This window comes from Sinohyriopsis cumingii, chromosome 2 (assembly GCF_028554795.1).
Source record: "Sinohyriopsis cumingii isolate HCF-2022 chromosome 2, ASM2855479v2, whole genome shotgun sequence".
In the NCBI taxonomy this organism is placed as follows: Eukaryota; Metazoa; Mollusca; class Bivalvia; order Unionida; family Unionidae; genus Sinohyriopsis; species Sinohyriopsis cumingii.
The window spans coordinates 23,221,069-23,246,804 of NC_142962.1; the positions used below are offsets into that span (position 1 = coordinate 23,221,069).

Sequence of the window (25,736 nt, forward strand, 5' to 3'; positions counted from 1 at the left end):
CTGCGTTGATGCAGAAAATACACACAATATTGTCCACACACCAATGAATCTGTGCCTTGTACTTTCACATTATTGAATCGTGTTTTCTGAGCATTTCTTCTCATAAAGTCAACGATATCGTCTTCCAAAGGGGGCAATCCATACGAATCAAAATACTCCACACATCCTTCCTGAGAGATGAATGTCGTCCGTGTTTATCACATAAGCTTGATGGTCTTGAGGTTTGCGATGAGGTAGTTCATCTTTTGCACACACGACAGGATTCCAAGAAGCAGTGTACGAACTGTGGTTCAAAAGGTAATAAAGTTTCCAGGTATCCATTTTTTGCGTTGTTTTTTCTTCACAGGTAATGATAAGTGATCAATTCGATTCTGACTTTCTCTTTGCATTTGTCTGACAAGTAACCGTTTCTTCGTTTTGTCTATGCACTCTGAGCCAAGAGAGCTTCGATGCGATTGATCTCTAGAGTTGATAATGGAGGGCAAGAATGTTCACGCAAGTCTTTCTACCACTGATACAACACGGCTTCTTCCGAGATGTCACTCTAACTTCTTTCAGATACTCGTCAAATTTTTCTTCTTGACTAAGCATCAGACATTTATCGTGTTGAATTTGACTGGGATGATCGTTTTGACATCCATAGCAATCATTCTTGATCAATTCCGTAATTTTTTCGGCCAAGAGTTTGGTAAAACAGGAGACTAAATGTTGTTCTTGTTCTGGCCATCTCGACTTTATCACTAGGTCCTTTTCGTCTTTGTCTTGGGATTCTACTTCCACAGGTTCCTCACATTCTATGTCCAAAGATTTTCCACTATGTAAAGAGGGATAACAGTCTTCCATAGCTTTTAATAGTCTAAAATGACTTCTCTCAAACTGTTGATTTCTAGGGTATTGTCGAATTCAGCATACAGGATGACGTTCACCGTCTCAGGTAGAGGATTAGTAAACTGAAGCTCCACTCGAATATGGCCGGAATTTATAGGGTGGAAATGTCCCTCGTCGCTGCCTTGGTCTGGAGTGAAATCAAAACCCCACAAAGCGTATCCTCCTGCATAATCCTCGTACGATATGCCGTGACTGGTGTTGGTTCCTAACTGTCCGATAGTTTCGTACAGGGACAAGTACGACCTCAAGTAATTCTTCTCGTTACCAAACTTAAGTTCGAAAGGCCTGGTACACAAGGTCTTGCCATCGCGACTGACTTCAATCATGGACACATTGTAATGTTGAAACTGGAAAGGATTTTCATTGTAGGCTCCGTTGAAGGCTGAATTGTTGACGATGCCAAGAATGGCAATAGCAATGGTGAAGGTTTTCACTTCCACACGACATATCCGAAACTTGGTGGTCGTTCTGCTCAAAGTGTGACTGATGTCGTTTCCCAATTTAGGCAACAATTCCACACGACGCACGTAGAGCCTGGCTTCTTCGAGTTTGGTTTTGTAAGTGGCATCAGCAGCAGCCATCAAATGGAAATCGGTACTACTGCGATTGAGTCTCAGGTGAACATCCACACCGTTCAGCAAATACTTCTCTTGCAACCACATGTCCAAATGCAAGCGATCCATCAGTTCTAAACTACGGCTTCTAGCAAGGTTCGTTCGTCTTTCTACAAATCCCGATGAATTTTGATCATCCCCAGCAATCGTAATGCTGTTGAACTTAGTCGCTATCAGGTTTTCATACCACGCAAGGATCCAGATGAGTGTTCTTGGCCTCTTTTCCGTACGTCAAGAGATTTTCCAGGTACACTCGGTAAGGGTAAGTATCCATGCTGCTACTGACCAGTTTGTTATTCAAGTACAAATCCACTTCGCTAAATAAGGAATGCATGAAATTATTGACGGGAGCTACTACATCATCATTGTCTAGGTCAGTGTTATGCGGTTCGATCACTTTCACTTTCAAGTACAAGTAACTTCTATACAGATCGATGTAATCTTCGGGCTGTCCTTTGATTTCAAACTCAATGGGAGCTGAATCCCTCAAAGAGGAGACTTGGTGAAATTTGATCCATTGGGATTCTTGCATCGTCATCAGAGTGGGTGGCATGGCAAACAAATCCAGTTACGACTTGGAACAGGCGCAAGACTCTCGGTGCATCATTTTTTTTCTCTATGATTTAATAATCAAAAACGTCTAAGCCTCGAACGGTTCTTCTTTTCTTAGTCTTTCTTGCTTTAGAAGTGTGACGTCTTGTGAAGGGGTGTTTTCTTCGTCGTCTCTTTCTGCCTTGTCCTAGCTGTGGCTTCAGGGAAGCGGGAATGCCTGACTCGGTATCATTCAAGGCATTTATAGGTGTTTCTCGTCGGCCCCAATAAAATATTTTTCCCGTTTGCAGCAAGATATGTTTGCCTGCTCTCAAGAATGCTTCTTTAGGGTTTTGTTTGTCGATGATGACATTTTGGAAAAATTCTTTACTGTGTGTCAATGCCGCATCTTTCAAGGCGTGCAATCCTCGTGTCACCATCGGTTTCAACACGGGGACCACCGAACGAAAGGCTGATTTCAACATATCTCCTAAACCGTGTCCTCGCTGTCGAGCGACGCCTCGGTACACTGGATACATGACTTACAAGTCGTTAGAGAACCGTTTTCGAAAATGGCGTTTCACCATGACTTTCCCTTTGGTGAATGGAATATTGTGGCCCAGATCTCCTTTTACAGCAATGTTGACAGTGTCAAAATAAGACTTGCTGACGAGCAAATAGTGAGGATGTACAAATTCGCGGTGAACGTGATAAGTGTTTCCACCTTCCTCGTCAGCGTTCGTTATAGAATCCACTTTGAAAGGAATGACACGCAGTAACGGTACGGAGGTGTGTCACACCACGTTATACTCTACCACATCGGAATACACAAAAATCAAACTCAGTCCTTGGTTCAGTTCTACTGGGGAACGAAATAACTTGACAAAAGAATCGTTCTCGGAAATGACTGGGAATTTGTTTTTCTTGATTATTGCCATCCCCATCTCCATGTCTCCGCCCAACATGTCAAACAATTCAGGACAAAATAAAATGGACAACACTTTCCTCCCCTCAGGAAATTTCATCAGGAGGCGACGAGGTACTTTATGGTACTCAAGGGTGACACTTTTTCTGACACTCTCCAGGGCTTTAAGAAACACGCTATTAAACCTGGAAGCAATGGTGCTCACCAAATGGTGTCCACTAAAATAATAACCTGGGGGAATGAACAAGTGATAGGTCGACTTTTGAGTTTTTGTGTTAGGTGTTTTATTATCATATTTTACATTGGTATCCAAGTACTTTTGCATTTGCTCGTCATGAACTTCGACCTCAAATTTGTTTTTATTTGGAAGGACATTGAAGACTTGTGTCGTGTGAATGATTTCCACCAAAGCCACTTCCCAATGAGCTTCGTGATCTAAATGGATGGCCTGAGGTAATTTGGCCGTGTAACAGCACAAAGTGGTATTGGGAAACACTTCCATGGAACTGTCACTGGGTGAGGTTAAGTAAAATTGATTACTGTTGTTCATAATCCCAGTGTTCTGTGGCTGTCCGAGAGGTTATTGGAAGTCAGAGGAGTGTCTCCGCCAAAATGGACTTGTTGTTGTTGTTGGAGTGGTGACTGACACTGGACGCAAGATTCCCGTTGTTCCCGTTCGAGTAGAATTTCAGGGATGGATTGGGAAGAAGGTAACCGATGCAACTGCTCAATAAAATGGTCCACAATTGTTTGTCTCCTTGTTGGTTACAAACTCAAATTGGCGATGGCCGCGCCGATGTCACAATACACTACAAAGATTTGGCAGAAAAAGACGATTTGCGTTTTAGGCACACGTTCTCCACACCACACCCACAAGGGTTGTTTCTATAGATCTTGCAGAGAAGATGTGGGTGAAGGAGTGGTCACTGCAGTGGTAGCGATGCGTCGATCCAAGAATCAAAACTGACAGGATATCCTTTCCAACGTACTTTGACTTCTTTGACACGTCGTTTGCCCACTTTACGGGTTCTGCGTTCGAGAATGCTTTCGATGTCGTACACGTCGTCTTCTTTTTTGGTGACACGTTGTAACTCGGGTAAGTAAAACGTTCCTTTTAACACTTCTCCGTTGATATCTTCCTATTTATAGACGGCATGATGACGGCTATGCACTCGTCCAGTGACACGAAACAATTCGGTCGTCCAGTTAGGTAAGTAACCTTTGTCAAAAGTAAGGTTGGTTTTGCCAATGCGCACCCAATCTCCTACGGCCAACACTCCACTTTTCTTGGGGGCAGCCACCGTCGGGGACGTGCCAAACAGGCGATCAGAAATCAGCACTTCGTTGTCGGGAGTCACATCTTGAGGGGCACGTCCAATGCTTCGATGGTAAGATTGGTTGTACGCTTGAAACAGGTGCGGTAAGATGTCGATGTACTTGAGAGTGTGGTGATGCGTAAAATATTTCCACATGCGTTCTTTCAAAGTGCGTTGTAAACGTTCCACGATGCTGGCTTTGGTTTCGGGATTTTCGGTGGTAAAAAAATGAATGTCACGTTTCTTTAATTCTTTTTGGAACGCTTGGTTCAGAAATTCGGTACCTATGTCAGTTTGCCATCGAAGAAGGTGACGACCGCTTTCTTTCAACACCTCTTGCAGGGCTTGCACTAACTCGCTGCTCGATTTGGAAGTCAATGGTACGACCCAGGCAAATTTGGAAAAGACATCGATGACACAAAACAAATATTTGTAGCCGCGATTGTAGGTGGCCAAATGAGAGACATCGGCTAAATCAGCTTGCCATTGATGATCTATGCCTTCCACTTAGGTGCGACTTCTGGAAAACTTTCGTCGAATGGATTTGTGTAAAGTATAGGTAGTTTGTTCTTGGAACCATCGTTGCACTTGAGATAAACGGAGACTTTTCAGTCGAGTTTTGGCAGCACGATACAATTAATGAACTCCTCCGTAACCTGCAGGATGGGATGGATCGTAGTAAATGTTGGCTAACACCTTCTCCATTTTTTTGGGTTGTTAATAAGTCACCCACTCTTCGCTGATGCTACTTTGGACGGGGCGAAAGGGTGGTTTGGAAACGGATTTACGTGTCCGATGGGCCACGGGAGTAGAAGTCGAAGGTAGTGGCGGAGGTGGTAATGGAATGGCTTTGGGCTTCTTTTCTTATTTTACTTCTAGTTCCCTTCCTTCTTTTTCACTTCTGTGGAGGAGTGGACATCATCTTTTTAACCCAAGCTTTCATTTCTTCTTGTTGGAGTGTGGGAGAAGGGGTCAACAAGGACGCTGCAATTTTGCTAGAAATGGGAGCTGTTGACGGTGTTTGAAAAACTTCTCGTATCTCTTCTTCCTCAGGCTTTCTTGGGGTGACGTCTTTCATGACCACTGGGGATGGTAGTGGTAGTGGTGGTGGTGGTGTGGGTGATGAACTTTTCATCAAGACCTTAAAATCTTTCAGAGTGGGTAGAGCTGTTTCGTCTAAAGATTTCTGGTGAAAGAGTTGCAGTAGTTGCAAGAGTTGACCGTACTTTTGCGACTTTTCTGTTTCGGATAAATCGTGGCGATCCATCAACGACTACAATTCATGTTGTAACTGGGACATCTCGGTCAAATTGGGATTGGGAGGCAAATGTGGGGTTCGTTGTTCTTGCCAACGATGGTATTCCATCCATCGTTTGTAAGGTACTAAAGCCATTTTTCGTCCTTCCATTCGATGTCGATGGTCACGTCTGAGATCTTGGGACTCCAGAGGTCCGTTTTATCTTGCCCCCACGAGTCCTCCCAGCATGGTTCCCAATACTCCAATCAGCAAAGGTCCTAACAATAGTGACAAAAGTCCTCCACGTTGGATCAGCATCTTCTTCTTTTGACGAATGGGGATTTTCTTTTGAACCATTTGGCGAAGAACGTGACGATGTTTGCATAAGCATTGTTTCTGGTGTTTCGACAAAGGTATCGTACCTTCCAAGACATTCAAACAACATTCGCACACGGTATCGATGACATCTTTGGAGGCTGTTTGAATGAGTTTTTTTCGCATGGGTGGAGAAGCTTTGGACAGGACAGACAACATTTCCCCATGTTTGACTAAACGAGGAGGCAGTCCTTTCCTTTTCTTTCCTTTGGGTTTAGAAGAGGTACGTTTTCTGGGGGGTGACATCTTTGGGTCTTCAGGAGCACAAAAACACTGATGCCCATGCTTTGTCTCAGACCTTTTTTATACTGGAACGCGTCGCCACTGATTGTCTTTACGTCGTATCAACTTGATGACAGGCATCACACGTCGTGGAGGGGTTAGCAACGGAATAAATCGAGTCAGTTCTTGCTTGGACAAATCCAGTAAACTCTGTAACATGCCGATCTCTCTTGGACTTTGATTTGGGAGCAGGTACTTTGTGAGCAGCTGCCACTGCAGCTAAAGAGGAGGAGGGTGTCACCACTGGAGGAGAAGTTCTTGGAGACACGGGCTTCCATGGTGTCATCAACGGAGAAGTGGATTAACCTGAGGCTACCGGAGACGCGGTCACCGTCGTTGCAGGTCGTGGTTTGCGAATGTAAGGTTGCGTCCTGGCTGAAGTGCCTCTCTTGCGAATAGAAGATGTTTTTTGTGGGCTTTTCTTTTTCTGCGAACTTTTCTGTTTCTTTTTCTTTCGCTTTTCTTTTTCTGGGGTTGTAACCTGGTCTTGACACCGTTGCTCTTTTTCTTCTTGGGGCTTCGTTTGGCTTTTTTGGAACTGGCTTTTCTTGAGGAGAACTTTGGGAGCATTAGGATCCCATTTTAAGAGGGAGCGAATGATGACACCTCCTAGAGTACCTCTCCCATCAGGTTTCAAACTGATTTGCTTTTTGGTTTGAGTGTCGACGCGGGGATCGGCCAGTTGGGTCAAGGCTACTTTGTTTTTATCCAAAAAGCGTTTGGTTTGATGAGGGATCTAAATGATGCCTTGCAGTAATTGACGTGCTGTCACCGTAAACCATCGTATGACTTCTTTGAGACTGGCTTCCAAGACACGAGCACGTATTTATGGATTTTTTCGCGATTGATGCCATACAAGGCAGAATCAATTTGACGGGAAGATGATAATGAAGGGACGTCATGTTGACGCTGTGTGAGACAGACGAAAAGTGTCAGAGGTTTTTATAGATTTTTTTGGTTAAATCGAGGACGGAGACATGTACAGGAGAGGCCCTCCGTCATGACACCAGTGGTGAAACAAATGGGTACGAAATCGCAAATCATCGGGGGTAGTGGGTTTCAAATCGACGAGTAAATACGCGTGTGTAGTTTAAGTGGCATCGTCGTACGCCTGAGTCAGCCAAGGCGTTCCTAACTGTTTGGCTAAGACTTGCACTTGCGATTTATCTCGAGGGCTTTTAAACAAAACCACGTAATGAGCATTTTGACTGATGGTGCGACGGTGTTTACTTTGTTGAAACAAATTTTGAGTAATGTAAATGACATTGGCATTAGGATGATGCCCTTTGCGCGTAAACCAAAGTTTAATTTCTTCTTCGTCTTCTCCTAACATGTCGTCGAAAATGACGGGGGTCAGATACGATTCCGTCGTCTTCGTTAGAAATGCCTTCCACAAACACGATGGAATCGCCTTGACTTTCTCGCAAGATGCTGTACGCCGATTGCCACTCTTTCTAACACCACACGATTCGTTGAGGTGGACGATCGATCAAATGATGTTTATGTTCGATCAAACGTTTGACAAATTCGGTTTTGCCTGAACCGCTAGGTCCAGCAATGAGCATGTTAAAGGGATGGCGAAGATACAAAGCCTCCCAACTGGCACGATCTAAGTGTTCGTCGATGACTTTGAAAGTGGATGAAGAGGGAGCAGAGACAGCAGAGGTAGCCATAGTGCAAGGAATGTCACTTGTGACACGAAGACAGACAAGACAAGAGTTTTTATACTTCTTCAGGACACGTTTATTGATGTTTTAAAAATAAACACGAAAGACTAAAATACATAAAAGCCAAAGGGTTAAGTACAACAATAAAATGCACATCAAAACGATCAAAGTAGAATAGAAACAAGTTTCTGTTCAACAATGTTTTGGGTAACCAAGATATCCTAGGGACAATGCGTAATGTTCTTACAGACTCTACATGGGGTAATGTCACACAAGTGTCCTCCCGAAAGGGTTTTTCGGGAATGTCCACAACAGTCCTGTCCTGAAGGAAGTGATTGTCCTCGGTGACGGGTTCTTCTGGCAGTCACTAACACAGGTTGAAAAGTGATTTTTTTCCCTAGAACATTGAAATGGAGGATCCCAACTCTCGAGCATAATGAGCTACTTCTTGTGTCCAAGCTTCAAAACCCCAATTTTTCCAGTCACGTACATCTGTCCAATGGGGGTGTAAGTCAAAAGCTACACACACATCGTCATACACCTCTTCGGTACCCAAAAGTTGACGAATCTGTTTTTCCCGTAGACTACGAGAAGTATCTAGATGAAAACGCAAAGCTTTGAGCAAAATGAGTCTCTCGTGACCATCTAAAGGCACCACTTTCATGTTTTATTGGGTGGTAAGTATTGTTCGGAAAGAGTGCAGAAGGAATCGGCTGGTAAACGAATTCCCAAAAAACAAGTCAGTAAGACACACACCACACGCTGACCCAAATTGAATGGACACAGTTGTCGTAATAAGTGTTGGTAATCTTCCACTGTTTGAATAGTGTCATTGATTTCCTTCCACGGAATCTGTTGAATCACTTTTGATAAAAGCCGTGGCATGGCAGCCTGTTTTTATACCCTCTTTTTTTCGGAAGCAATAAATGTACTTTCTGCCCAGAGATAATCGTTCTCCAGTAGGGAATCTAAATGCTCCAAGCACTAACCTACAGTTCAGAGTTCGTTCAAAAGTTTCCTCTTCCACTAAGCTGATGTTGCGTAAAAGATTTTGGTAATCCTCCAACTCTTCTTCTGGAATTCGTTGCAGTAGGTGTATCTCGAAGTAACAAAAATCATGAACATGCCGATCCTTCTCGGCCTCGAAGTGTTTAACAAGGTCTGACCACTGGAACACTTTCTCATGAATCAGTAGTCTTATAGCATTCAGGTACCAGTGGTTTAAACACCGGTGACGTAACGGATGCAATTGTTCCTTACGTTTCACTTGTATTTTGACCAGTTCTCGGTAAATGCGTTCTCTCAATTCCACAGGCAAGCCACGAATATACTCTTGTAAAGTATCCATTCAGGTATTACTGATATCGTCCCACTAAAGGTAAATAGTGACAATTTGGAGACCATCGAGCATGTTCCAGGTAGGCCGAATCTTGCTCCCACTAGTCAAGTGACACACCGCAACTGAAGCACTTGACTTTCTCCCCTTCGCCCAAGTAGAAAAATCCAGTTCTGGCTAATTCTTCGGGGGTCGGTCCTCCCAGATATTTAGGCCATTTTCCTTTGAACGACTGAAAACGATTTTCAAAGTTTCAGTATTCAGGCAAACGCACAGAGAACGGATATTTGTCTTTCACAAATTCGTTTCGATGAGGGTACGGTGACATCGACAGCAGTTTGCTCAGGGCTGGATGACATCCGTAGGGTGGTAGACGTGAAGGTTGACATCCACAGTGACAACCAGTAAAGAGTCCACGACGACGAGTGGCATCGATTTCGCATCCGTCAGGTTTGACACGTACAGCATCACTTTCCATGATAGGTGTAGTGGTAGTAATAGTGAGAACAAAGTTCCCATGATGCTTTACTGCATCGCTCTCAATGCAAGACGCAGCATCGCACTCCACTTGAGAATCACCGAACTTGAATTGTGCCTGTCTGAACTTGTTTTGTGTTTCTCTGAAGGTATTCAATTTGTTCGCTTGGTCTTGATAGTCACAATGAACTATTGATCTTGCACATTGTCCCTTTTTATACTAGTCGCAAAGAGCTTGTACATCGTTCCTTTTTCATGTCTAGTTTTGGAAGTCTTCCTTTTTTCTTTCTGGACAACGGTACTACCTTCTCTAAGGTACCGTCATAACTGTACCGTAGTGTAATGGGTGGAAAGGCCATATAAAGGTAAGGACAGTGCGGAGGCTATCGAGTATGTTCCAGAATAATTGAATCTTTATAGATACCTACATCCATTCGTAACTTCAGGCCGCAACTGAAAAGTACTTCGTATCCCAATCCAGTCTCAGGTCCCAAGTAGACAAATCCTATTCTAGCTAAATCCTTCCCTATCCGTGGGCCATTTTTGAAACGTTTCCAATCGACGGGCACAATCACAATAGTCAGGTAAGAAGACCGGAAAATGGTAGGGTTTGAACTTGGAGTTCTCACTGGGTTTCTCACTCGATTCTGGCGAAGTCATCCTTCTTGTTGGTGGCTATCCTCTTACAACCAATTTTTTATACCGACATGTCCATACGGCAAAGTGAAGTGATTGGGAAGACGCACTCGCTTCTGGTACACGATTTGATAGACTTTTTCCAAGGGTCGACTGACGATTTGATGAGTGGGTAAACGTACAGTCTTGTTCGGTTGGTAGGTGGTCACTTTAAAGTTTCCATCCTCTCCAGACTGCAAGGGTTCTTTCAATACCCCAAAGTTCACCACTCGACTGGTGCGATAATTGAGAGTCAATCCTTTCACTTTACACTTCGTGTGCATTTCTCCTTGGTTGTCCCGGTATTCGTAACCGTAATTTGTAGGACCGCCACTAACGAAACTTAAAATCTTCCCGTCGGGGTGCTCGTCTCTCCAGGCTCCTAAACGGTCTCCTTCAATGTCAGGGTGTTGCTGACCCGGGCGATCGATGTAAATGCAACTGTCCGTGACAAAGTACAGGACGCGATCCCATAGCAGTTCTAAAGCTTCGTACAATTTTAAGCGAGCATGGGCTGTCACGTAAGCCGCAACGATGACATTTCCAAATTCGTCGGGTTGTACAAAGTCTAGATCTTCTTCGTAATTGACTAAGATCAAATCCTCACGAACGACGTCCGCGTGTTTCATGTATTTGGTTTTGTCGTGAATCATCTGGAAGTACCGGGAACGTTCTGTCAAATATTCCGTCTTAGGTAAACACGGTCGTTGTGCCATTTCGCCCCACAAGCAATTTAACATCACTTTAGCAAACGATCACCTGCCTTCGTTTTTCTCGATGTGGTCTAAAGTGATACCTTCTTGTTCCCAGTATTTCTCTTTGAATGTCTTTTGGTCTTCGGGAGTGTGACACAAAGAAGGTTAGCCGCTGACTTCTTGTTTCAGTTTTAAAAGGCATCCACGTAGTCTGCGAAAATGCCTTTCTGAATTTGGTCACACTTGTGGTATTTCTGTGTCTTGGGAAAGTGGTAAATTTCGTACACGTCTAACAGTTGGTATCCCATGTCCAGAGCTTTGAACAATTCCACGCTGACCCACGTTCCCGTCAAGGCACGTTCTTCCTGGGTGTGCTGACAAGGTTGGTCTTGGTTACGCGTTTCGGCATAAGTACGGCACAATGGAAACATTAGTTTGCCTTGGCAATGGTGGGGTAACACGGGATGGAACAAGTCCGTTGTAGGCAAACCTTTACACTTGATGAAGCCTTCGTATTGTCGAATGTGGTCCAGGTCGATGTGTTTCGTCAGCAACTGTGGGTGCCCAGTAGGAAAGCGACAATATTTGCACACGTAGGGATATAGTGAACACACGTCCAGGTATTTGATTTCTTCTCCTTTCTCTTCATTAGCGTGGTACAGCAAACAGGTGGCATTTGTCCGTCCTCCGTACAAACTATCCCTCGGGTTCAGGGGGTCCATGAACTGGTAACTTTCCACGATGCGTTTAAACTCGGGATCGGTTTTAAAACGGTGATCGTACTCGTGTTCCCACATTTCCACTACTTGATATCCTTGCTGTTCTAACTTCAAGCGTCACTGACAAGTGGTCTGGTACAAGTCTTCCATGGTTCGTTGTAAAAACTGATTTTAGTGCCACATTCAGGATAACAGACGGGACATCCGTGAAATAAGCAACCGTTAAACTCTTACACGATCTTGGGGTTTTCTAAGTCTCAGCAATCTACCGAATACGTTCCGATGGTCTTTTCGCCTCCTCCGTTGCGGGCATGCTGAATCCATTTGTCTTCCTTGTCACATAAGTAATGTAACCAGCGTAGGGCTTTGACCGATTATTGACGTTTGACAAAGTTGGTCGTTTGAGGGCTAATGACAGCCAGGGTGTTTTTGGGCATGAATCGTTGACGGTACACTAAGGAACATGCTTTGGCAATGGTGCAGGCTTCTCTCAAAGGATCGACCCCTCCGTGTTCTATGAATAGTTCTCGACATTTTCCACAGCAAAGCCGTAAAATGTCCACTTCGTAACGACAATACTTTAACATTTCTTCCTGAATGTCGAAAGGGTCTGAGTTGTGAGCCTGGTACCATGCGTAGAAAGCTTCTCTTTGTTGTAGAACAGCATGTTGATTGGCTTCGGTATTGAAAAAGTGTGGAAAGTAGCCTTTGGCCATTTCTGTCATTCCAAACGTTTTAGGCATTCGACTCAAAGGCATGGCCAAGTAACTCATCGAATCTTTAAACTGTACTTGTCCCACTTGCATGGAAATGATATTGGCTCTGTTCAAAGTCACTTTAGGACGTTCGGTGCCATTTTTCGTATAGTATCTGAGACGAAACTGTCCATCGTATCCAGAGAAATTGTGAGCCATGACTATGGCATGGCGATGACAATCTCCATAACGTTCGATGTCCTCTTGGCTCCACGTCTTGTCGATGGGGTCTAAGATCCATCGGGCAAAATTGGCCAGCGTGTTCGGCCCCGGACAGATTTTTTCACGTCCTCCAGGAATCTTGCTGCAGTGAGGGCAATGACTAAATATAGGTTCTTGGATGCACTTTTTCCACGCTCGGTGAGCCACGCAGAAATTAGGAATGTGAATACCGGTCTCTTACATGCATTCGAAATCGAAAAAGATGAAATTGCCTTTCTTCTTGAGGTCATCATCTTCCTGATGGGGTTGGTATTTTTGAATGTAGCATTGATGTTCCAAGTCCACGATTTGGTGACAAATGTGACATCGTTTCTTTCCTGGACATACGTGTGTGGCTTGGCATTATTGTTAAGTATGCCTTGTCCACACGTAGAACACAATCTCAGTAGTTGACAAGCACAGTTCTGCTGTGAACCTTGCGTTTTCAGATCTTGGTAATAGGTAGAGCTGACAAAGGTGCGCTGACAAGTTGGGCAATGTACTCGTAGTTGCCCTTCATCAATACAGGGTTAAGAGGCCAATATCCGTCACATTTCGATCCACAATGCTTGTGTTGCTCTCGATTGTTATAGCCATAGTCACATTTCTCACAGTAATAACCGTATCCCAAGAATGCGGTGATACTGGTAATGGCATCGAAATGTTCATCGTGATGATATACGTGAATGTATCTTCCATCCATAAGATCTTTGCCTGGAAACAACAGAGACGCGTGCACTTCTTGAGGGTGCACTTTCAAGGTGTAGCGTGGAGCTTGGACATCTTGCAATTTTTGCATTTCAGGAATTCCACAGGGTGTGCCTTTGGACAGACCAGCTTGTTGTAACAGGAGTTCTGCTTCATTTTGCTGTTTGGCTCGGTCCGATTTTCGAATGTTTTCCCAGACCCTTTTCCATCCTACCGCGTCGTTCTTGTCGGCATGCGTTCGTCCCACCACGATGGCACGCGTTAAACACATCTGGTCTTGAGGATTGTTAATTTGGACGAGGCTACGCATGATGCTACGAAGGTTGTCCACCAATAATACATTTTTGCGTCCTGTCCCTTGAGAAAGAGACACGTGAGTCATAAACAGTGTCGCTTTTCCATTTGTGATGTGAAATTGGTCATTGGATTGTTGCACGTGTTGTATCTTGTCCATTACTTTGGAAGGTGTCAATTCTGCTGGGTTGATAAACTCGATCCAAACAGGGGATTTCAAGCTGTCGTGATGAATGGAAAGTCTCAAGCGATCGTCTTCTTTGGCTTCACATTGTCGTTTCAGTGTGGTTAACAAAGAATCCCACACCTCGGTGATGAACTCTTCTGCTTTCTCCAGTGGTACGTCGGTCTTGAAATCTTTAAACTTCACCGTGTAGGTGTAAGCCGTAGTTCTAAATTTTCTAGAGGACATCTTTTCCGTCTCTCGAACGTGATAATAATTTTCAGGGTTTACTGGTGAACTTTGGTTAGGTGAAAACTCTCTGGGTCTGGATTCTGGTTCACTCATGTCATCTTCAAAATCACTGGCATGAATTTGTGATAAAACTTCAGCTACTGTACGAGGCGATAAATCATGTTTCTGCCTTTTACTTTCTTCTTTCTTCAGGAATTGATGTGATCGTTTCATCTTGTCTACAAAAAGTCAAATGACTACGTTTTAAACACCATTGACCACTTTATATCCATGGCAGATCGAACTTTTGATCAGAGCTTTGCGATGTGTCATCAGAAAATTTTCTTCAGACAAGCCGACGGACTACTCTCCATCCTTTCGAGGTAAAAGTCAAGATACTTGCTATATCTGTAAGAAGAAACGGCACTGGTCTTCAGAGTGTCCAGACCGTCAAAAAAGTAAAACAGGTGCTAGAAGAGACAAAAGTCAAGATACCTGTTATCATTGTCAAGAAAAAGGACATTGGTCTTCAGATTGCCCTAAGAAACAAAAAGGAGCAAGAAGAAGAAGAAGAGAGTGATTATGAAGAGGAAGAAGAGGTAGCCTCCCCCAAGGAAGAACCCAGACACGTGCAGAAAGAAAGAAAAAATGAGAAGAAAAGAAGAAGGGGAGAAAGTGAGGAAGAAGTGGAAGAAAAAAGTGTGAAAGTGAAGAAATTCAAAAAACAGAGAGAATGAAGACAGACACAGAAGAACCTTATGAACTTTTTAAAGTGTTGTGTTGTGAATTGGATTGTAAAATTTGTACCTTAATAGACCAGGTATAAAACGTAAGTGTCTCTTGGTTTTGATATTTAGAATAAGAACCTACACTCACGCACTCACACACGTACATGATGGGTAAAAAAAGGGCTTTTTGAGTTTTAATTGATGTTGGCAATTGAAATACTATCTTTTCGAGAGAAATGGGTGACCCTGAAAAGGACCTTTGGGTATTTGTTTGTTTAAACAAGAAACTTAGGAATGGGAACCAATCAACTTTAACTGCCTTAAGCCTTTGCAACGGCCAAGGCCTCTTCTGAACTGCCTCCTGTCGATGATGACTTGGTAGAAATCACTAAGGGTGGTACGGCAGGCGTAGTCACAGGGTTGGGTTGTTTAGCTCGGGAAGGTCTTTTTCTCTTCGGTCGTAATACAGAAGTCTGACACATTTGTTTCAGACTTCTTAACGCTGCTAAAATGTCTAAAAGTACCGTGACCGTTTGACTTTTACTACCTTGTTTCTTAGCTGCTTGTTCTTCCTGTCGTTTCCTTCTTGCCTCTTCTTCTTGCTGTTGTTGCTGAAGGAGAAAAGCTTGTTTTGCTTCCTTTTGCTGCTGTAAAATTTTCTCCAATTCTTCTTTCTGTCTCTGTTTAAAATTCTCCACGTGTGGTAAAGAAGGAGAAGGTGGCGAAGGTACTGGTTCCAGAACAAATTCTTGCGAAAGAAAATCGACAAAACCCTAATTAAAATTAACCTCTTCTGGAAGTAGGTCTGTGTTGACTTGGGTAATAATAATAATAATAATAATAATAATGAGGACTTTGTATAGCGTCTAATCTTTAGAAGCTCTAAGCGTTTTACAACATTAGACAACACCTATAAGATAAACAAACAAACACCATGAAATTAGAAAACATAAAAAAAACATGCTGAGAATATTTAAGGTAGGAATCATTATTAGGTCTTTAAGTTTGTTCTTGCAGTCGAAATAAGTGAGTTTTGAGACCACTCTTGAATGTGATCACTGTGTCTTTGTGTCTGAGTTCAGTGGGTAATTCATTCCACGTTGCTGGGCCCTGGTATGCAAAAGAACACTGTCCATATGACTTTGTTTTCATAGTGGGAATAATGAGTATACGATTGTCAGAAGAGGAGCGTAAGTATCTTGCTGGTGTTTACACATGGGTGAGGTCGGATAGGTATGTTGGACTAGAGTCCGACAGTGAAACGTAGCACAGAGAAAATTTTGTGTTTGATGCTGGATCGAATGGATAGCCAGTGTAGGGTACAGAGCAGTGGGGAGGTGTGCTCTGATCGTGGTACTCTAAGTATGATCCGAGCAGCTGTGTTTTGAACTTTTTGAAGTTTCTGGAGCAGATATTGAGATGAACCAGACAGAATTGAGTTACAATAGTCAAGTCTTGAAAGTACTAACGAACACACAAGTGTTTTAGTGGCGTCAACTGAAAGATATTTGCGAATTGAGCTGATGGGTCTCAGCTCAAGATATGCAGCCTTGCATATCTTCATGACATATTGGTGCAATGTGAGAGTACTGTCCAGAGTAACACCTAGGTTTCATACTGATTGTGCGAATGTAATGTTGGTGTTGCTGATATTTATTGTTTGAGGTAAAGGATGTGAATGAGAAAGTCTTTGTGTTGTGATCAGAATGGCTTCAGTTTTATAATCATTCGATGATAGTCGATGCTATTCCATCGCTTTTCGTCTCCACAGCCGGTGTACCCCAATTCATCGTCTTCTTAGTTTCTGTCATGTTTGAAAACTGTCGCATAGATTGACTGCACACAGACGCTAGCGCCTTTGAATAGGGACTGTGACGTCACAGACTGCTCTCTTCAGATTGGACGATTAACTCCGTGTTGTGACTGAATTTTGTATCGGGTGTTTGGATTGGTGATTGATCTCAATCGTTTCGATCCTCCCTTCCCTATAAATAACCGCAGTTCGCTGCATTCCTTCACCTGTTCTCGTCACAAGATGTGGACCAACGTAGAATCCTCTACTCTCGTATCTTCAAATGCTGTTCCGTACGGACTTATACATGTATGTCAGATCATTGTGGACCATTGTCAGGATGACGAATACAAGCGTTTGGAAAAGAAGAATTTATGTGGAGAGACAAGGCTGTTTGAAGAGGGTTCTGATTTACGGACCAGAAGTCAGACAAAGTTTGAGGAAAAGAAGAAGACCTATGCCATGCCCTCTATGTTAACGGAATAATGTTAACATAAATCCAAAGGCCCTTTTCAGGGCTGCTCATAGGCCTCGAAAAGAAATGATTTTCTTGCCTCCACCCAAATTTTGTTTTTATAAATGTTGTATAAGTATAATGTAGGTTTCTTTTCCTTGTCCCTATACAGGCCCAAGGGGTCTGTAATGCATTTCCCATTGTCCCTATACATGTCTCAGTGTACTTTGTCCCTATACAGGCCCAAGGGGTCTGTAATGCATTTTCCCATTGTCCCTATACATGTCTCAGTGTACTTTGTCCCTATACAGGCCCAATGGGGTCTGTAATGTATTTTCCCATTGTCCCTATAAGTTTTGTCCCTATACAAGTCCAGGGGGTCTGCCATGTCAATTCCCATTGTCCCCTAGTTAACACACTACACTACTCATATTTGTTGGCAAATCGGCATTATTTTTCAAATACAAAGGGGATTTGTGCCAAAATATGTTCTTTCAAATTAGGTCAAATTCTTTTGATTGGTTTTTTAAAAAGAGGTCATTCAGGTGTTTTCTTTTTTTTTATATCGGTGGCTATATTTAACGAAAAATTGGTATTGTATGTACAAACTTTAAATACCTCTACACCAACACGCTTTCTATTACATTTTGTCAAGTTCTAAGTCGTTTAAATGGTTTTATAGCTTTTGTAATGGCGGTCATATATGATAAGCAAGGCGCATTGCGTTTAAAAATTTTATATTTAAACCCCTTTATGCCAAGATGATTTCTGTCAAATGTGATAAAATTCTCTTGAGTGGTTTTCGAGAAGTTATGTAAAAGTGTTTATAATTTTTGTAACAGCTGTCAAATTTTATGGCAGGTTTAACATCATCTGTACAAAATTTAAAGTTCCTTACCTCCAGATGATTGTTATAATTCGTCATTCGTGCAAATTTTAAAATTCTAAAGTCATGATGTTTGTTATAATTCATCATCTGTACAAAGTTTGAAAAATCTTTGTGTAATTGACGAGCATAATTTAGTATTTGTTTAACTGATGAGCATAATCTAGTCTGTGTAATGAGCATAATCTAAGTCTTTGGTGTAATTGATGAGCATAATCTAGTATTTGTGTAATTGATGAGCATAATCTAAGTCTGTGTAACGGTGAGCATAATCTGTCTGTGTAACGATGAGCATAATCTAGTCTTTGTGTAATGAGCATAATATATTATTTGTGTAATTGATGAGCATAATCAAGTATTTGTGTAATTGATGAGCATAATCTAGTATTTGTGTAACTGATGAGCATAATTTAAGTATTTGTGTAAGGAGGAGCATAATTTAGTCATTGTGTAACGATGAGCATAATCTAGTATTTGTGTAATGAGCATAATTTAAGTCTTTGTGTAACTGATGAGCTTAATCTAGTTATTGTGTAATTGATGAGCATAATCTAAGTCTTTGTTTAATTGATCCATTAGAAAAAATAAATCCTAAAACATACATTCCTTTTGGTTTTATGACATTGTTTTGGAGATTTGCTGTAAAAATATTGTCTATTTAAGCATGGTAATATTGCTTTCATGCAAAATAGCATTGGCAGGAATGATCTAATGACGGCTGATCTGGATATCATCTGACAAATCATCGAATTGGATTTAGCATGCTGTCTGTGTTTTTGTATTTTATCAAAACAGTTTAATGTCGTCATGTTGAATAAGCTTGAATATCAGAGAGACATGTTTGCTTTTGGATTAATTTCTATTAAATAATTTCTATTCATGTCTTTGTATTGTCAAGAGTTCAAGTAATCGATGTTTTACTGAGAGAGCTAGACTGCATCTTTTTTCTTCTATATTTACCAGACCATTTGAAAAAGATAACAGTTTTGTATTCTAAGTGCATGCCCTCATTGGACCACAAAAGACGAGTGCCTCGTGATAAATCTACATACGTAGCTTCTATGACAACCCCAACACCATTGGGCTGGATGGCTTCTGTTATGGCCACTGCAATCTGCTTTGTTAATTTCTCCTGCACTGAAAAAATGTTAAAGCAATGGTGCAGTGGTCAAGATGATAAATTTCAATTATCCCTCACAAGAATCATAATAATTGATTACAGGACGAGTGTTGATGTTCTTACCATGTTATTATCGATTATCAAGGGGCCCCGAGTGGCCGAGTGGTCTAAAGCGCTCACCGTTCCGGATCACTGCCATCTCACATCTGTCTGCATGGGTTCGAGTCCAAGGCTTGGCTAGCGTGGGTACGTGGGAAAGGCTGCCAGTAGCTTCTTGTGGGTCGGTGGTTCTTCCCTAGGTTTTCCAGAGTTCTTCCTCCACCAGTTATACTGGCCGCCATGTATAGCCTATCCTGTGCTGAAAAATGGCGTTAAACCCTAGCACAACAACAACAACAATCAATTATCAAATGTATATGTCGGGAATTCAAAACGGATACCGTTATTTTGCACGCTTTCTGGAATCAAATAACATTATGCAATATTATTACAAATATATTTACATGAGAATATATTTGTAAGGGCAAGTGAACGGACATATTCAGATCAATCATATGTAGGTATACTTGATCAGGATGGGTTAAGAAAGCCTTATTACATTATTTATGCATGTACGTATGAATATTTTTCTCTAAAATAACCAGTCAGGTGAAAAATAACCTTATCTAAGATAAATATCATTGCTTTTCATTTCAGGGTCTTATATGCTTGTTATGCTTGAAGGCCAAAGGGCCACCAGGATGCTACATATGGGCTACCGTATAATGAAGTCAGGTAGCCTATTTGGCCACCAGAATGCTACATATGGGCTACCGTATAATGAAGTCAGGTAGCCTATTTGGCCACCAGAATGCTACATATGGGCTGTCGTATAATGAAGTCAGGTAGCCTATTTGGCCACCAGAATGCTACATATGGGCTGTCGTATAATGAAGTCAGGTAGCCTATTTGGCCACCAGAATGCTACATATCGGCTGTCGTATAATGAAGTCAGGTAGCCTACTTGGCCACCAGAATGCTACATATGGGCTACCGTATAATGAAGTCAGGTAGCCTATTTGGCCACCAGAATGCTACATATGGGCAACCGTATATTGGAGTCAGGTAGCCTAATGGGACACCAGCATGTTTCATCTTGGCTACCATAATGAAGTCAGGTAGCCTATTGGGACACCAGAATGTTTCATCCGGGCTAACATAATGAAGTCAGGTAGCCTATTGGGACACCAGAATGTTTCATCCGGGCTACCATAATGAAGTCAGGTAGCCTATTGGGACACCAGAATGTTTCATCTGGGCTACTATAATGAAGTCAGGTAGCCCATTGAGCTGCTATGTTATATCATTAGTTCTATATTTTTTCAACACTAATAAGTTACAGATATTAATAATTTTAAATAAAACATTGTAAGGCAATGAACAATCTTTAAATAAAAATAATAACATTAGCACTTTTAGATTGTCTTATTTTTATTCGCTGAACTACTGAATTTTCAAGCCGGACTACCAGGTTCTTTGACCGGTTGTATGTTTGTCTACCACCTAATAGGTAATTAGTAGGACCCCCTTTTATCTTTGTTTTATTGCTTTGTATTTTGTTTCTTTTTTAACGTACATTTTTAAACATGCATCTAAATTTGATACGATTTACAGGTATTCTGTGAAAGACACAAAATTACTACTGTAAGTTATTGAAACTGTCAATTACAACTAGTTTTCCTTCTTAACAAGGTGTCCCTTAATAGAGGTACCATTGTACATGTAACATATAAGGTCCAGTCGTCTAAAGGAATATTCATAGGATGGTTAATACAGGTACCATTGTATATGTAAGACATAATGTCTAGTCTTCTAAAGGAATATTCATAGGATGGTTACTACTGATACCATTGTACATGTAAGACATAATGTCTAGTCTTCTAAAGGAATATTCATAGGATGGTTACTACAGGTACCATTGTATATGTAAGACATAATGTCTAGTCTTCTAAAGGAATATTCATAGGATGGTTACTACTGATACCATTGTACATGTAAGACATAATGTCCAGTCTTCTAAAGGAATATTCATAGGATGGTTACTACAGGTACCATTGTATATGTAAGACATAATGTCCAGTCTTCTAAAGGAATATTCATAGGATGGTTACTACAGGTACCATTGTATATGTAAGACATAATGTCTAGTCTTCTAAAGGAATATTCATAGGATGGTTACTACAGGTACAATTGTACATGTAAGACATAATGTCCAGTCTTCTAAAGGAATATTCACAAGATGGTACTACTGATACCACTGTACATGTAACATATAATATCCAGTCTTCTAAAGGCATATTCCGAAGCTGAATTATACAGGTAATATTGTACACGTAAGACATAACGTCCAGTTTTTTTGAAGAAATATTCTGAAGATGGTTTCAACGTATACCATTGTAAACATAACATATAAGGTACAGTTTTCTAAAGAAGAATCCACAGATGGTTACCTTGTAATCTTCTGCTAAATTCGTCTACAATTCTGAAATGAAATGAAAATAAAAAAGTAAGTCTTTGTTTCGTTCAAAAAGATTTCAAGATGTTTGTATCGAACATATCTGATATTACATGCCTTGTATTTAATTATTATTCACAGCGTTTTACCTCTGTGTATGGGTACTGAGACAGCCATAAAGATAGGACTGAAAGTAAACAGCAACAGAACCAACAGAGGATGAAACATAAAACCGGCGATTATATCAATGTGAACAATGAACCAATATAGGAAGTAATTGAATTCATATACTTTGAAAGCAAAGTGCCCACAAACGGAGACTTGGAGAGAGAAGCGGCAACCAGAACGAGCAAAGAAAATCAATCCTTCAGTATGGTGAAATACCAACGTAAGTCCAAACAACTTCTGTACGCTGCAATGCAAATGGAAGTCCAAACAACTTCTGTACGCTGCAATGCAAATGGAAGTCCAAACAACTTGGGGATCACGCCCAAGCTGAGAATTTGCCGAATCAGTAACGTGGAGTACTCTGTTCGGCTTTGAATGCTGGAAGCTTGCATTAGGAACAGCACAAAAACTTGCAATCTTCCAAAACAAGCGTCTAAGGAAAATTCTTGCCATCCTCTAGCCATGCAGGATCTATAATGACGTTATTCATCAAAATGTCAAAATCAACATATTTTGTCCAGAATGTGAAGACAGGAAGATAGCGATTGTTGGGGAATGTATGTCCAATGCCACTTGATGCACATCATATGACATCCCTCCGCTGGACCTCCGACGAGAGACGATAGAAGGGTCAGCCCAAAGAGACACAGAGGAAAACCATTGACAAAAGAAATCAAGAAATGTGGCCTAACATGAAACAACTCATTGTAATCAGAAAATTTGTGATGATATTTTCATTTAAATTTTAATGGCGTTATATTTTTTGTAAAAAGAGTGGTATTCGGACTTTTTTTGACCGGAAAATATTGCTTTCCACATATTTAATAATTCAAAGCTGATATGTACTTTGAGTATATTGAATTTGTAAAATGTAATGTCAGGTATATATAATAATTTTAAAAAAAAATTGTTTTCCCTGTTTGTTAATTCGAACTGCATTGCCTGTTTACGAAACAAAGGTTAACTGAATGATCGCTCTTTTCTCCAAAAATCACAAACTCGTACATATAATCATAAATCACACATAGAAATTTCATGTTCATACATATTTAAATAGGAATAAAGTTGTATGTGGAATTCTGATAGCGTTTTCTACCAATAAAATGGATCATTCTTATATTCTCTGACTCAACATAACATATGAGGTACACAATGCAATTATCAAGAGATGTTACATCAAAATGTACGAGCGGTTATATAGCTACGTAATCAAAGCTGTGCTGTCAAGTAATCCGTGATATAACCAAGCGGAATAATTATTAGTTAATTCATTCATCTGTAGTTGTTTCGTTAGGCCACATCGTTGTTTTACAAGTGTGTGTGTGATTTGGATTTTTAACGTAGCTTTAACCATTTTTCAGTCATATCGCTATGATGTCTGCAGTGTGGCAGTTTATAGTGATGTCTAGCACTGGGGCATCATGCCGCAGACACGTAGCATCATCTAGCATCACGGGGCATCATGCCACAGACCCAGCTACATCATCCTGACACCAGGCCGACCAGTCCTAACAATAACCTCTTAATGCTGAGCGCCAAGCGAGGAAGCTGTTAGTACCTGTTTTACAAGTATTGAACAATCTACCAATAACCTATTTATAGCATACAGCACATGAGATTAGGCCATACTGTGCTAACCCGTCTAGCTTTCTAATAACCAATGATCAACATAGGGTTGTGTATATTTTCAAATTGAATATTTTCAAAAGTATTCTCTGACATTGTTTACCCTAATGCTTATCAAAACCATTAAAGGAAATAGGTAAAAAAAAGGACCGAATAAATATTTTATTTAAGCTTAAACGTCTATATAATTAGGGAATTTATTTCATTACATGTCTATATTGATTGTGGTTTTACATCTTGCCTGCTGAGTAGAAATGAAATGTACCTTGTTCAACTTTTGACGCATATCTAAATTAAAATGTATCATAAACTAAACAGATTGGAGTATGATAGTCAGAAAAGGAAACATTTCTTGAGGATTAATTCCTTTTATTATTTTGGGACACAAAACAAAAATATTAGTAAACATGACGAACGTAACAAGCTTAGATCTAGCGAGATCATGTGCCTGTATTTGTCCACAAATGACGTCTTGGATGTTTACTGATCTACGGAGATGAAAAGGAAGGAAGAGGCAGATAACATCAGCAATCAAATAAATTTGTTTAAAATTTTTGAATGCTTTCTAAGGCCTGATTTATCTGCCCGCACGTTAGCTGTGATCCACGTCTAACAAAATAAGATGACAAACTGACTTACATTAGATATATATTCAAGTAACTTACTATGCAAATTACTAATGAATCAAGACAGGCAGGCAGACTTTACCTTGCTAGTTTACTTAATCCCAGTACCTTCTTATTAGGCAGGTACCCTATGGACACCTAAGTAAGATAATATTATTTTGTATTAATCAATGTGTCAGAATGTTTGTAAACTATTAATTTCATTATTTCAATTTTGAATATTAAAATGTCGGTCCTCGAATTTTCGCTCTGAATGGTAATCCTCAGTATGTAATTGCTCACACACACACACGTATATATATATATATATATATATATATATATATATATATATATATATATATATATATATATATATATATAATCAGGGTTTCACAAATAATTAGATCGCAGCACGATAGTAAAAAGCCTGTCTAGTTTACTCGTTTAAAGCAATAGTCTGTTTAAATGCAATGCTATTTACAATAGCAGACCTTCCATATATCTGAAAAAAATACTTAACAGTCTGAAAAAATTTAAATTTCAGTACCACCGTAAAACAAATACAGAAGAAACAAAAAAGACACTAGATTACAATACAGACAAACACGGCAGTTGAAAATAACATGATTTTTTTTAGCCTAGATTCATTTCGAAATTTGCATAATATTTATAACAAATTCTTTTTAGTTTTTTAAATTTTTAAGCAGGATTAAACTGTGCAAATCTCAAACTTACCCTAAACGCAAATGCATTACTAAGTTTGCCAGTGGAATACTTAGCCTAAACGCAAATACATTGCTAACTTTGTATGTGGAATACTTACCCCTAAAAGACACTGCTTACTCCGTCAGTGGAATATTTACTCTAAAAAGACATTGTTAGCTTTGTAAGTGGAATAGTTACCCCCACAAGACACTCCTAACTTTGTCAGTGGAATACTTACCCCAAAAAGACATTGCTAGCTTTGTCAGTGGAATACTTACCCCCGCCCCCCCAAAAAGACACTCCTAACTTTGTCAGTGGAATACTTACCCCAAAAAAACAGTGTTATATTTATCAGTGGAATACTTACCCCCAATAGATACTGCCAACTTTGTCACTGGAATACTTATCCTTAACCAAGTACATTGCTTACTTTGTTGGTGGAATGATAATTATCATACTGTGTTCAGAACAGAAGAACATGTATATATTTCCTTTAGGGAAACATGTGCTCAAAATGGCAGAATCTCAATACCACCTCACATTTCCAAGGAAATGCAAACGATGGTGTTCAAACACAGAGAGAATGGCTTACTGTATAATTTGACTAATGATATACAACATATGTTTTTTACAGACATATACTATTTTGTATGTCCTTTCCCGCACAAAGGCACTGAGCGATTTTAATAAATTGTATTGATGTATTTTCTCACATAAGGCTCTGAACGCGTTTAATATATTATATTGATGTATTTTCTCACATAAGGCACTGAACGAGTTTAATATACTGTAAAAGAGCATATTTCAAAGAATACAGTGCTCCCCCAATTACCCGACAAGTTTCGTACAAACATGAAAATAATGATAGATAGATATATAGATAGGCAGATACATAAACAGTTACATGTACATTTATCCAGTGGATCAGTACAACATGATACATAGTTCAATTACATGAATTTAAATAAAATTAGACGTCTTACATATTTATAGAAAAAAAGTTGTTACTCAAGCTTTAAATATATTTGTACTCACGGTGATATTTATAGATTGCATAAAGTTACAC

At 40.5% G+C, this 25,736-nt stretch overlaps 1 protein-coding gene across 1 annotated transcript in view; it reads right to left on the reverse strand.

Moving 5' to 3' along the window:
* The window catches only part of LOC149804467 (GTP cyclohydrolase 1-like), a 53,383-nt gene that overhangs the window by 15,388 nt on the left and 12,259 nt on the right, over positions 1–25,736 (reverse strand). The window contains exons 3-5 of the mRNA XM_089932701.1: positions 24,066–24,121; positions 21,559–21,590; positions 19,002–19,086 (exon numbers count right to left, since the gene is read on the reverse strand). Of these exons, the coding sequence (XP_089788827.1) occupies positions 19,002–19,086; positions 21,559–21,590; positions 24,066–24,121 (173 nt within the window). The remainder of the gene's footprint in view (positions 1–19,001; positions 19,087–21,558; positions 21,591–24,065; positions 24,122–25,736) is intronic.